Source organism: Camelus bactrianus, chromosome 5, assembly GCF_048773025.1.
Source record: "Camelus bactrianus isolate YW-2024 breed Bactrian camel chromosome 5, ASM4877302v1, whole genome shotgun sequence".
Classification (NCBI taxonomy): domain Eukaryota; kingdom Metazoa; phylum Chordata; class Mammalia; order Artiodactyla; family Camelidae; genus Camelus; species Camelus bactrianus.
Window position 1 is genome coordinate 24,169,241 of NC_133543.1, and position 12,627 is coordinate 24,181,867.

Below are 12,627 nucleotides of genomic sequence, written 5' to 3' on the forward strand. Positions count from 1 at the left end.
GATATTCCGGTGCCAGCGGGGCACAAGAGATGGTGCAAATTGTTATTCAGATATAATTAAACCTAGGTCACATTCAAGTCCATTAAGCAACAGCCTCAAATCCTTTTAATTAATGGGTTTAGATTGGTGGGTCTGAAGGAGCTAATTAATTTTTTTTTCCCCAGGATTTTCTATTTAAATAGACAAGCATTGTGTTCCTTGCACATTTCCTCCAAAGTTGTCCTCTGCACTGTAGAGTTGATGAAGGTATCCGCACTTGGTGGCAGGCCCTGCTTTTCAGAGGTCAGGAAAACCGCTGTCTGCGTCTTCCAGGATCTGGAAGCCCTGTGCTTTCTTAAGCTCAGCCGCAACCTGATGGAGGCCCTCTTTCCTCTGGAGAGCCAGCACTCCCTCCCCAAAATCTGATGGGGGCGGCAGATGACAGAGTTTGAAAGCCTAAAGGATAGTAACCCTGGGTTCTTCATATTTAATGAAGCTGGGGTATCTTGGGACCAGTCCTTCCCACTGGTTCCTTCAGTTTCTCCTGCTGCTGTCAGGTGTCCCCCCGCCCATGAGCCACACGCCCAGACCAAACCCATACATACAAATTCTCTCTGATAATCTTACCCCTGTTAGCTACATACATAATACAGTCCAGAAACTGGGCCTCCAAATGGTGGTGGAGACGCCCTCTGTCATACGGTGGCCAGGCTCCATGTTTTCCCTCCTCACCCCGCCCCCACCCCGTGTCTCTGGTTCTTCTGCCCCGGGAGGAACGACCCAGCCAACAGTGGGGGTTCTGCTGGCTTCTTGAAGCTTTTCTTCCCCAGTTCCCCCCACTGTGGATACCCCTGACAGTCATCTCGAGGTCTGCAGGGTACGAAAGGTCATTCTTCCAAAACAACAAAAAGCTGAAGTACCCTGGTCTGTGCAAAAGAGCATACGGTTACAGGATCGGAAGTCTTTCCAGAAAACCTGAGATTTCTTGCCTCAGAAAATTCCCTAATGGCGGGGGGTGGGGAGGGGCGCTTTATGAATCTCCAATATTGTGTAATGGGGGCCACGCTGCATGTTCAGCCCTGGAATCGAGTGCCCAGCACATCTGTTCTGCATCTTCCAGGGTTGCCCAGGGAACCCAGCAGCTTGGACTCAGGGCTCTCTAGGCAGAACCATTCCAAATAATTGTTCAATTAAAGCAGCTGCAATGGCAGGATTGCTGCTGGGGAGAGGGGGAGAGGGCCCAGGGAAGGAGACTCAAGCATCCAGCCATTCGTAGCCAGTTCCACGGTGTCCTTACTCTCGGGGCCTGGCCGTGTGGCTGTCACCCAAGGCGATGGCAGAAGGAAACCGTACCCTGGGGCCTGGTTATCCCGTGCCGCTTGATGTGCCCTGGGGACTGAAGTGGTTGCAGATCGGCTCATCATGTGGGGAGGGAGATGGCACGTGTCACCAAGCCCAGACTTGGACACTGCCCATCAGGACCCACAGCCCTCCAGCCATGTGAGGATACGCAGGGAGGCATTCCTCTGAGATGTCGGTTCGTTTCTGGACCCAGGAATCGGGGCCACTGAACTGCAGCCCCAGGTCCCCGTTGTCACAGCCGCTATCATGACGAGGACTCTGAGATGTGTTTTTGCTGCCATCTCTTGTCTGCCGTGGGGAAAACGCAGGGTGTGCTTGCTGGAGGGAAAGAAAGCCATGCCCGGTTCCAGCTTCCCACCCTCTCCCCACACCGAGGGGAAAATTAAAACCGAGATGTGGGTGTCCCCCAGTGAACACCCCACAGGAGAACCTGTGTTTGCCGACATGCTGTCATTTCAAGGCATTTGAACCGTCATCAAACCGCCGAGTGACCTTTCTGTCCCCCTGCCTGGCATCACTGAAAGGGCCTGTTGTTCCTCTGGTTCAGTGAAGAAACCTTCTGTTTAGTTAAGCAAGTGTTGTTCCAGTCGTGTCTCCTGGTGAGTCACAGAAAGGTGATTGTTGGGTCTTGGTTTTTGTTGTTGTTTTTATGACTTTCCTTGTTTACAAAGTGGGGGGGTTCACCAGGACCTGAGCGGCTTCCTGGGCCTTTCAAGGTCCCTGGGCATGTTTTTCAGGCCCTGATGTAAGCTGGCTTCTCGCTGCACCCTCTCCCACCCCACAAGGGTCTGGAAACTTTCCAGCCTCCGAGGCGTCTGCACAGGAATGGAGCACAGAAGAGACCCCGGGGAGCCAGGGCCGCCAGTCCTGACGGATGTGTTTACCTGTGACATGCTTCTCTGTTTTACAGCTGTTTGTGGGACTGGGGTTCCCTTACGAGGGGCCGGCACCCCTGGAGGCCATCGCAAATGGCTGTGCTTTCCTGAATCCCAAGTTCAACCCACCCAAAAGCAGCAAGAACACAGACTTCTTCATCGGCAAGCCAACTCTGAGAGAGGTGAGCATCTGTGAAAATCATTGTCCTTTGGCTAATGTGAATGAGAGCAGTTTACAGAGTGCTCGGTACCCATTGGCACCTCGTAGCCTGGGCTGGTAGGTGTTGTCACCTGCCTCTCATGTTGTTGGGTGGAAGGAGGAGAGGGTGCCGGGGCTCAGAGAGGTGTAAGGCTTGATTACGCCCCCTTGCTGGGTAGCGGCAGACTCAGGATTTGAATCTATTTCCATCTCGCTACAAAGCATGGCGTCTTTTCACTCTACCCCAACTCTGTCCTGATTTGAACAGACATCTCTAAGTAGCTGGACTCTGATTTTCTGAATGATTAGCGTTTATGGAATAAAAAGAAAATCAACTGGTTAACAGGTATTTTCAAAGAATCTACTCTCCATGATGAGCTGTGGGGTCCTTCCTTAAACAATCATTATATTGAGAGAAAAGATGTATCATGGGTGACTGAAGTAGCGTGCCCGGTATCTTAGCCCACTGTCAGCAGGCACCATCCGGAGAAGCCGTCCTGCCATTGCTCGAACTGTTTACAGAAGCCTCACTTGAATGGCCTTCGGAGATCCTCTCAAATCCCCAGTGGGTGATGAATCACCATTGAGGGCAGTTGGATTCAATCTGGGACAATAAACAAGAGTCATGTAGAGCACGTGAGTGACCAAGCTGGGTGTTTCCGTATCTGGCCAGGAGCAAGTGTGGGCAAGAAACCATAAGATTGATTCCTTATTCTTTCTGGGCACTTACTAAATGGACCTTCAGGCTGCTGGTGAGGAGGAAGCCTCTAAGTGTCATCGTCACAGAGCCCTTGTCATCGGGGACCTTCTCCTGCGAAGGGCCCTGCCAGGCAGCTCTCCCATGACTTAGCACTGTCTTTAAGGCATTCATTTTTCAACTCTGCTACTTTTAAACCTTTCTGGGTCAATTCTTCTGATCTCCCCCCTTCCTCCAAAAAGTGTATAAAACACATCTTTCGTAATTATTCTTTGCTGATCAGGCAGAGGGCTTGCCAGGCCATAGAGGTGATTATTTTGAGAGTTCTTCTCCTTGACCTTCCTCATCATTGGTGAAAGAGTCCAAAGAGATGGAGGAAGATGAGCATGAAGCATGGCTACAGATGACCCTGAAAAAGATGCACCTGTGGCCCCGGTACCCTCTGACCAACTAACGGTGTGTGTGTCCTTTTGTGGAGTGTTCTTTTTGGGGGACCATTCCTCAGCTGTACTTAATGCCCACAGTATTTGGACTTCAGGTGCTGTGGGAGGCACTGGGGCACAGATCCAGAACCTTCAGTCTGGCACCAAGGACCTTATTCTTCGCTCCCCAGCAGTGAGAACATCTCAACGTAGGCGTCTCTGTTTTAGTGGGTGACTGACTGACTTGAAACTTTGGAGTTCTGGGTAGAAAACATGGGCTAAATCAATCATTCCTGTGTTTTCACTTGCGTGTAGGAAGTGTCTGACGTTCTACCTCTGCCTAAATTGGGTAATTATTTGTCATATTCAATGTTTTCTCCACTTTTTTGTGATAAATTATGTACAATGAAAAACTATCATTTTAACCTTTTTCTAGTGTACAGTTCACTGGCATTCAGTACATTCATAATATTGTACAGTCATCACCACTGTCCATTTCATACCATTCATCACCATGTCCATTCCAAACAGAAGCTCTTTACATTAACAGTAACTCCCCATTCTGCCTTCCCCACAGCCTGGAATGGAGTGGAGTGGAGTGGAATGGAATGGAATGGAATAGAATAGGATAGAAAAGAATAGAACAGAAAAGAAATGAAACCTCTACTCTGCTTTCTGTCTCTGTAAGTTTACTTATTCTAGGTAACTAATGTAAGTGGAATCTTCCAGTATTTGTCCTTTTGTGACTGGTTTATTTCACTAAGCAGGTTTTCAGGGTTCACTTACGTTGTAGCATGTGTCAGAATCTCATTCTTTTTCAGGGCTGAATAATATTTTGTTGTGTGGATAGACCACTTTTTATTTGTCCATTCATCTATTCCTGGAACATTTGGATTATTTCCACTTCTTGTCTATTACGAATAATACTACTGTGAACATTGGTGTACAAGTATCTCTTTGAGTCTTTGCTTTCAAATCTTTGGGGTATATATACCTACAAGTGGAATTGTTGGAACTTGCTTTCTATTTATTTTGAGATAATTTTAGTCTCATACAAGAGGTGCAAAAATAGTACAGAGTTTGGTTATATGCTTCATCCAGCTTCCACTAATAGTAACATACTATAAAACCACGGTGCAATTGTCAAAACCAAGAAATTAACATTGGTACCTTGGTATTATCTAAACCACAGACTGTATTTGGACTTTACCAGTTTTTCCAGTACTATCCTTCTTCTGGTCCAAGATTCCACATGGCCTTTCCCTGTCTTGTCTGCTTCAATTCCTCAGTCTTTCACTGTCATTCATGGTCTTGACATTTTGAAAGAGTGCCACTGAGTTGTTTTATACAATGTCCCTCAATTTGGATTTGACTGGTGTTTCTCCTGATTAGTTTGAGGTTACATGTTTTGGGCAAGAATCCCACGAAAGTGATGTGGCCTCAGTGTATCATATTAGGGGCTGCGTGATGTTGTCTTATTACTGGTGATGTTAACTTTGATCACTTGGCTAAGGCAGTGTTTGATAGGATTCTCCACTATAAAGTTACTATTTTCCTCTATGTTGGGGGAGGTACTTTGAGACTTCACACATATCCTGGTTCTCCTCCAGCTTTTGCCCGTTTATTTTTGCCGTATATCAGTGGGTCTTGTTTGCAACTGTTATTACAGTGGTATTTTCCCTCATCGTGATTTTTTTAGTGTATGAAAAGCAAAGAAATCCATCTCTTTTCTTACTGCAGTTTCTATATACAAGCCTTTGGGAAATGAGTCATCAAAGTATTTTAGACCAACTTGGCACCTTCTCGATTGTTAGCATTAAATGATAATTTAAAGTTTGATCATTCTAAAGATTTTGATAACACTGGGTTACAACTGAGTACTTTTTCCTGGAAAAAAATTTTTTTAAACACTCTTAAACACAATCTAACCTTTTCTTTGTGAATGATGGAATGTTAAGATAGATTGGATCAGTCAGTGTGAAATTGTTGGGGAAAGTACATTCATCCTATCAGTTGTGATCTTTCACTAATTTGCTTTTTGTTAAGATTGCAGAGGGTTTTCATTCTTCATGACATAAAGAGAATAGGTGTTGAGGCTGCCGCCCAGGCGCTTGCTTCCTCCTGTCCCGTCAAGCTTGTTGTACCAGTCCTGGAGGGAGACTCTAGTTAGAATAGCACTGTGGGAGCCTTTCCACCGCTGCTCAGCAAGTGACCTCCCACCGAGGACTCCATCAGTTCTGGGCTCCCACTGGAGGGCTGGGATGCAGGTCGGTCGACAGATGTCCATTGGATCCCCACAAGGTCCATGGTACTAAGTCACCACATTGGGGGAACTTATCAAGACACATTTCCTGTTTCCCATGAGCTCAGATTTTGATATGGAAGTGTGATTAGAGTGAAGCCTAATTGACGGGAATGCAGAGAGAAATAGCCGAATGCACGAAGGAGGAGAAGTTAACTTGGAGTTGCGCCAGGTGGAGAATGTGCTGGGTTAGCTGAGAAGGGGATGGTGGGGGAGCTGTGCTTTAAAGGAAAAGAGGAGGCAGGTTTCAGGCTTGAGAAGCATGAATGTTGATGTGTTGCAGGGAAACCCCAAACAGGTCACTTTGCTTTATGCAGGAGGGCAGGTTCCATCTGATGTCCATTTCCTTCTCTGCTGGAGTTGCAGAGAGCAGGCTGGTAGCCAGTGATATGACAGGGCTGTGAGAGGAGCCAGTGAACTTGACCTCACGGGCAGGTGGGCCACCCTGTTCTGCTCTTTCAGTTCACGAAAGCCACAAAATCCTCCTGATCAAAGATGCTTTTAATTGAGAAGGAGCTATCAACACTTCTGCAGATCTCCAGGAGTCAAAAATCCCCAGAAAGTGGCCTTTTTTTTCTTCAACAAGTGGAAAGATGTTAACCAAACCATACATAATTACGTAGCTGTCTTTTTGAGCCCTTGCTAATTTTTTGAGCTAAGCCACATTTGATCCATATAAATAGATACATATAAATTGCATATATGTCTCTTCTTTGCTTTCATCTTAAGAGAAGACATTTTTCTTTGTTTTTAGAAAACAAAAAAGGTTTGTTTTTATTTTTACATTGGACCCATTTTTATTTTTCCCCTTTTTTAAAATTGATGTATAGTTGATTTACAATGTTGTGTTATTTTCTGTTGTACAACAGTGATTCAATTATACATATATATACATATTCTTTTTCATTACAGGCTCCTACTAGCCATTGAATATTATTCCCTGTGCTGTACAGTAGGATCTATGTTGTTTTTCTGTTTTATATATAGTAATTTGTATCTGCTAATCCCAAACTCCTGATTTATCCTTCCCCACCTTCTTCCGCCACTGGTAACCATAAGTTTGTTTTCTATATCTGAGTCTCTTTCTGTTTTATAAGTAAGTTCATTTGTTTTCATTTTTTTAGATTCCATATATAAGTGATATCGTATGATATTTATCTTTCTCTGACCAACTTACTTCATTTAGTATGATAATCTCTAGGTCCATCCATGTTGTTGCAAATAACATTATTTCATTTCTTTTTATGGCTGAATAGTATTCAATTGTATATATATACCACATCTTCTTAATCCAGTCATCTGTTGACGGACATTTAGGTTGCTTCCATGTCTTGGCTATTGTAAACAGTGCTGCTATGAACATTGGGGTGCATATATCTTTTCAAATTAGAGTTTTCTCCATATATATGCCCAGAAGTGGGATTGCTGGATCATATGGTGATTGTATTTTTAGTTTTTTTTAAGGAACCTCCGTACTGTTCTCCATAGTGACTGCTCCAGTTTGTGGACCCATTTTTAAAACTACAGTGTACACACTCAGGGAGCAGAGTTCTATAATGCCTTAAGTATAATGTGGTTGCTTCAAGTTATACTTGAAATATAATATAAATTGGATTTTTATCTTTATATTGGGAAACATATTAGTAGATTCTTGATCATTATTCTGACATTTTGTAAACCTTTAGAATTCTCTGGCTCCAGGGTTTCCTTTTCCATAAAAAGAACTTATGTTCTTACTGGAGATTTAATAGCTGCTCTGAAGTAACATCTCATATTTAATAAGATGTTCATTACATTTACAAACTATACTCCAGTAAGTTTGCTGATTGATACACAATGAAGTAGCTTAGATCAGACAGTTCTCAATAAATTAACAAGGGGGAACATAACATTCGGAGGGGGAATAATGAATCACAAAATGCCTTACTCATAAAATTAAGTGACCCTCAATAAATGTAAATGAACAGAATGATAATGGCTCAGCATTTCGTATTTTCCAAGTGCTGAGAGCAACCTTCTAAATAAGCAGGGGCCTTTTAAAAGGCTTAGAAGGGGAGAGAGACTACTAAGATGTGAATGACTAAATAGAGACGTTGATGGCAACTTTCATTTAGCCTGATGTAATGGGAAGAATTAATTAGTTTGTTCTCCAGGCCACAAAATGAAAAGGGTGCGACATTTTGCTCAGCTCCAGGAAAGGCCTAATACAGACATAAATTCAGTCCTGGCGTTTTTTTTAGGCTGGCAAGTTTTAAGACCATGTGTAAAAGACTGGTGTTGATACTGAGCTTCTTTTGGTCTTTGTCTTAAGAGCTCACTAGCATCCTTTAAAATTGTCGTCTTCCTCTTTTGTCAAAAGGTAATAAGTGGTTGAAGGGTCTAGATCTGGATTTGCTCTGCTGCTTTCTGGCTAGGTTGGCTTTGGAAATTGCAAGCCCCTCTCAACCTCAAAATGCTCACTGATACACGGGAAACCTGATTAATAATGTATATGCTGGTGTTTAGCACAGGCCAAGCCAGAGGCTTCACTGACACATGTTCAGTTTAAAAATATGTGCTGATGTGGAATCTTAAAAAAAAAAAAAAGACACCAGTGAACTTTTCTATAAAACAGAAATAGACTCACAGACAACAAAACAAACAAACTTAGAAAACAAACTTACGGTTACCAGGGCCAGGAAGAGGGTGGGAAGGGATAAACTGGGAGTTCAAGATTTGCAGATACTAACTACTACATATAAAATAGATAAACAATAAGGTCCTACTGTATAGCGGAGGAAACTATATTCAATACCTTGTAATAGCCTATAATGAGAAAGCGTATGAAAAGGAAGATATGTATGTACGTGTACGACTGAAACATTACGCAGTACACCAGAAATTGACACAACATTGCAAACTGACTATACTTAAGTTAAAAAAAAAAGTAAAATATGTGCTGAGAACACACAAAGCCTGTTCCCCCAGCTCTGTGAGCCTGCGGGCACTCAGAGGCTCTATCACTGACCATACAGCTGAGCAAAAGAAGAGGGTGCATGTCAGAAGGCTGGCGAGCCGAGCAGGCTAGCAAGGGGCGTGGCTCTGGCAAAGCCAAGGACACCCGCACCTCGGGATTGCGTGATTCCTGCAAGTGGGCGCCAGCAAAGGCTCGGAGGGGAGGCCCAATAATTTATGTTCTGGGTTTCCCACCCTGAGTAGTGCACACACACCATTGGGGTGGTAGGATACAGAGATTGGTGGCCAAGGGCAGGACGGAGACGTGCCAGTTGATCACCTGGTCCTCTGAGGATAGTGGGGTCTGAAGAAAAAGAGAGCCGGCCTCAGCCCCTCCAGACCCGTCACCTTCTTTTATCCTAAGTGTATCACAGCATCCACTTCTCTCTCCTGAAGTGAAATTCTAAATATACCCTGCTAATATATGCAGTTTTTAAAAAGAATGATTTGCTAACTCTTACATGAAAGAGAAATAAAAAGAAAATAATTTACAAGAAGGTTATATGTATTTGGTGTCTGCATAGTCCAGGAGTGCTACTCCATACCTAAGACCCACACTAGAAGGCACTGGGATGCCTCATTCTGCCATACAATGAATAAGTTTGTATTTCAGAGGAATAAAGCATTGAGCTGAACCTGGTCAGCCCTTTTGGCTTATAACTGACATTAAGAAGAGAAGCTACAGGAAGCATTATGCTGTGCACTGGAAATTGACACACTGTAAACTGACTATACTTCAATAAAAAAATATATATATATATTTTTTTGTATATATATATACAAAATTTTAAAAAGCTTTTAAAAAAAAAAAAGGTGCCTAGATGTATACACATGTCTGTATGCAATTGCCAGTGACGTGACAGTTACACATGGGGACTAGTTTGGAGAGCTTGTGCTGGAGGCCCAGATCATGTGAGTGACACTGACTTTGCTGCCGTGATTTTTCTGAAATGGTAATGGCATGTTGGTGGAATTCCAAGTAAAACAGGGCACAAACATCCCTTGATGTACAAGGCAGTTATGTTCCTGAAAAATTCAGTGTGTATAACACTGTGCCAAGGAGTTGGCAAAGATTCTCATGTGGCTTTCATGAACCCCGTGAGAGCTTGGCAGGCGTGTGAAGGCCTGCGGGAGCAGACAGCTCCCCCTGTGCGGGACCGTCCCACACGTCTCAAGGCTTCTGACAGCCCTGGTCCTCACCCCGAGGGTGGAGCGCAGCACCCCGCATCTTTGTGAAAGCCGAAAATGTGTCCAGAATGCCCCCTTCATACCACAACCGTAAAGGGGTCCAGGAATAAAGGCGGAACTAAGTTGGGGAGTAAATGTAGCTGTCTTAAGGAAGGGACTCTTCAAGAACTGTGAATTACCAACATTCCACTGGGTTTCTTTGGCCACCCTTTGGTCTTAAAATAAAACCTCCTTTAGAACAAAAGCTGCCTTTCCTTGCTTTTCTGATTGCAATTGTCTTTGTAACTATTAAGGCTCCAGTGTTACAGTTATGATTATTCCCAAATTCTTTGTTTTTCTAGTAGCATCATTTCTCTTTCTGTCACCTCTTATATGTGCCATTATGTGTCATTCTCTGACTTTAAAGCCTGAAACGACTTTGTTGTAATTTTCATATGCTTACCTGTCTGTCCGAGCCAGTATTTTATGACAGATACTAGTTAGATATAGGTGATTTTCAGGGCTGGGATATGACTGAGTGTAGGTGGTCATTGTTTCTTGGTGTGATTTTGGAGGTTGAAGCCACCGGTAACAGCCTCCATGTCACCTGACATGACATTCTCTTCTTTCCAAGTGGGAATCAAGATGTAGGGCCATCACCAGACCAGCCCTGCGGATCTCACAGCCTCAGGCAGGGTCATGGCCCTCATGCTGCCCTCCTGGGACCCCTAGGCTCCCATGAGCCCCCCGCAAAGTGTCCAGGATCTCAGCTCAGAGGATCTAGGAGAGCCTGGGCATCTGTCTTTTTTTTTTTTTTTTTTTGATTGAAGTACAGTCAGTTACAATGTGTCAATTTCTGGTGTACAGTCATGCATATATGTACATATATTTGTTTTCATTAAAGCTTATTACAAGATACTGAATATAGTTCCCTGTGCTCTACAGAAGAAACTCATTTTTTTAATCTGTTTTTATATATAGTGGCTAACATTTGCAAATCTCAAACTCCCAGATTTATCCCTTCCCACCCTCTTTCCCCAGTAAGATTGTTTACCATGTCTGCAAAGTCTGTTTCTGTTTTGTAGATGAGTTCATAGTGGCTTTTTTTTTTTTAAGATTCCACGTATGAGTACTATCATACGGTATTTTTCTTTCTCTTTTTGGCATACTTCATTAGAATGATGATCTCCACATCCATCCATGTTGCTGCAAATGGCATTATTTTGTTGTTTTTTATGGCTGAGTAGTATTCCATTGTATAAATGTACCCCAACTTCTTTATCCAGTCATATGTCGATGGGCATGTAGGTTGCTTCCATGTCTTGGCTATTGTATACGGTGCTACTGTGAACATTGGGGTGCATGTGTCTTTGAATCTGGGCATCTGTCTTTTAAAACATCCCACATGGACCTGTTGGGCATCCACAGACACTGCCCGTGACACCAACCGGGTGCACCTACAGCCTGGGTTTCCTTAACTGTACCCGTCAGCGCTGTGCCTGCACATCCAGCGGGTCCTGACTTAGGAGGGCGCAGTCAGTGTCCTGCTGGGTCAAAAGAAAGGAAAGCTGTGGGGCCCTCTCGCTTTTATTGTTGTCTGCTTATGGGGTACTTGAGAGGTTTCAATCGTCCAGAGGAAGGACAAAAATGACTTACTACTTTTTCCTGTGTAACTCAGAACCATGAAGAGCATTACACTTCATCTAAGACCGAAGGCTTTAAAAAATCACTGTTTGTGATACTGAGATGTTCTCTTTTGCTTCCTTCCAGCTGACCTCCCAGCATCCTTATGCTGAAGTCTTCATCGGCCGGCCCCACGTTTGGACTGTTGACCTCGGCAATCAGGAGGAAGTAGAGGACGCAGTGAAAGCCATTTTAAGTCAGAAGGTTATTTCTTTTATTCATTTTTCCCCATTTGGAATGTGAACTGGAGGGTGTGGAACACATCACAGGCCCTTTGTGCGAGTAATGAGAACGTTTCCATGTCCGCTCAACTCTGGAATTAGAAAGGAGCCCAGCTGGAGGGCTGGCTGGCCTGGGGACTGTGTGGATGTCCTGTGAGGTGGAAACAGAGCTGGTGTCCAGATGTGTGTGTGTGGATTCTGCAAACTCTTTCGATATGACTCCTAGGTCCCAGCACAGTTGTAGGAGCTTGAGATACACTTGCGTCTGTGACATGATTATGTAGCTCTCTCAAAGATCAAAAAAGATGTACCTGCTCCCTGCAAGGAAAAAAAGAAAGAAAGAAAAAAATAAATAAGTGAGAAGGATAAGGGTAAGGAATAATTAAGGAAATACTGAGAAATGTTTTTTATAGCATCTAGTTATTCCGCTTTTCTACCATTTAACATCTTGTAAAATTTTGTGTAAGTAATGAGCATATCTGGACTCTGCTCATCAATTCAGCAGACATTTATTAAGCACCTGCTGTATTCAGGGCACCCTCTGAACCACTGTAGGGGATATTCACTTCCACAAACATAAACGAGGCTAGGTCCCCGCCTATAAGAAGCGTACCCCCCTGGAAGGATGGTCAGGTTATCCTCTCTCCCAACCCTGAGGACTCCATCCCTCTGCACCCTCCCCTCTGTACTCCTCCTGTCAGAGCAGTTGTCACTGTGCTATATTTT

The 12,627-nt window shown here is 43.9% G+C and overlaps 1 protein-coding gene across 7 annotated transcripts in view; it reads left to right on the forward strand.

Annotated features, from left to right (window-relative positions):
* The window catches only part of MGAT5 (alpha-1,6-mannosylglycoprotein 6-beta-N-acetylglucosaminyltransferase), a 333,558-nt gene that overhangs the window by 292,415 nt on the left and 28,516 nt on the right, over nt 1-12,627 (forward strand). For all 7 annotated transcript variants that reach the window (XM_074363551.1, XM_074363550.1, XM_074363548.1 and 4 more), the window contains 2 exons: nt 2,252-2,398; nt 11,768-11,884. In XM_074363551.1, the coding sequence (XP_074219652.1) occupies nt 2,252-2,398; nt 11,768-11,884 (264 nt within the window). The remainder of the gene's footprint in view (nt 1-2,251; nt 2,399-11,767; nt 11,885-12,627) is intronic.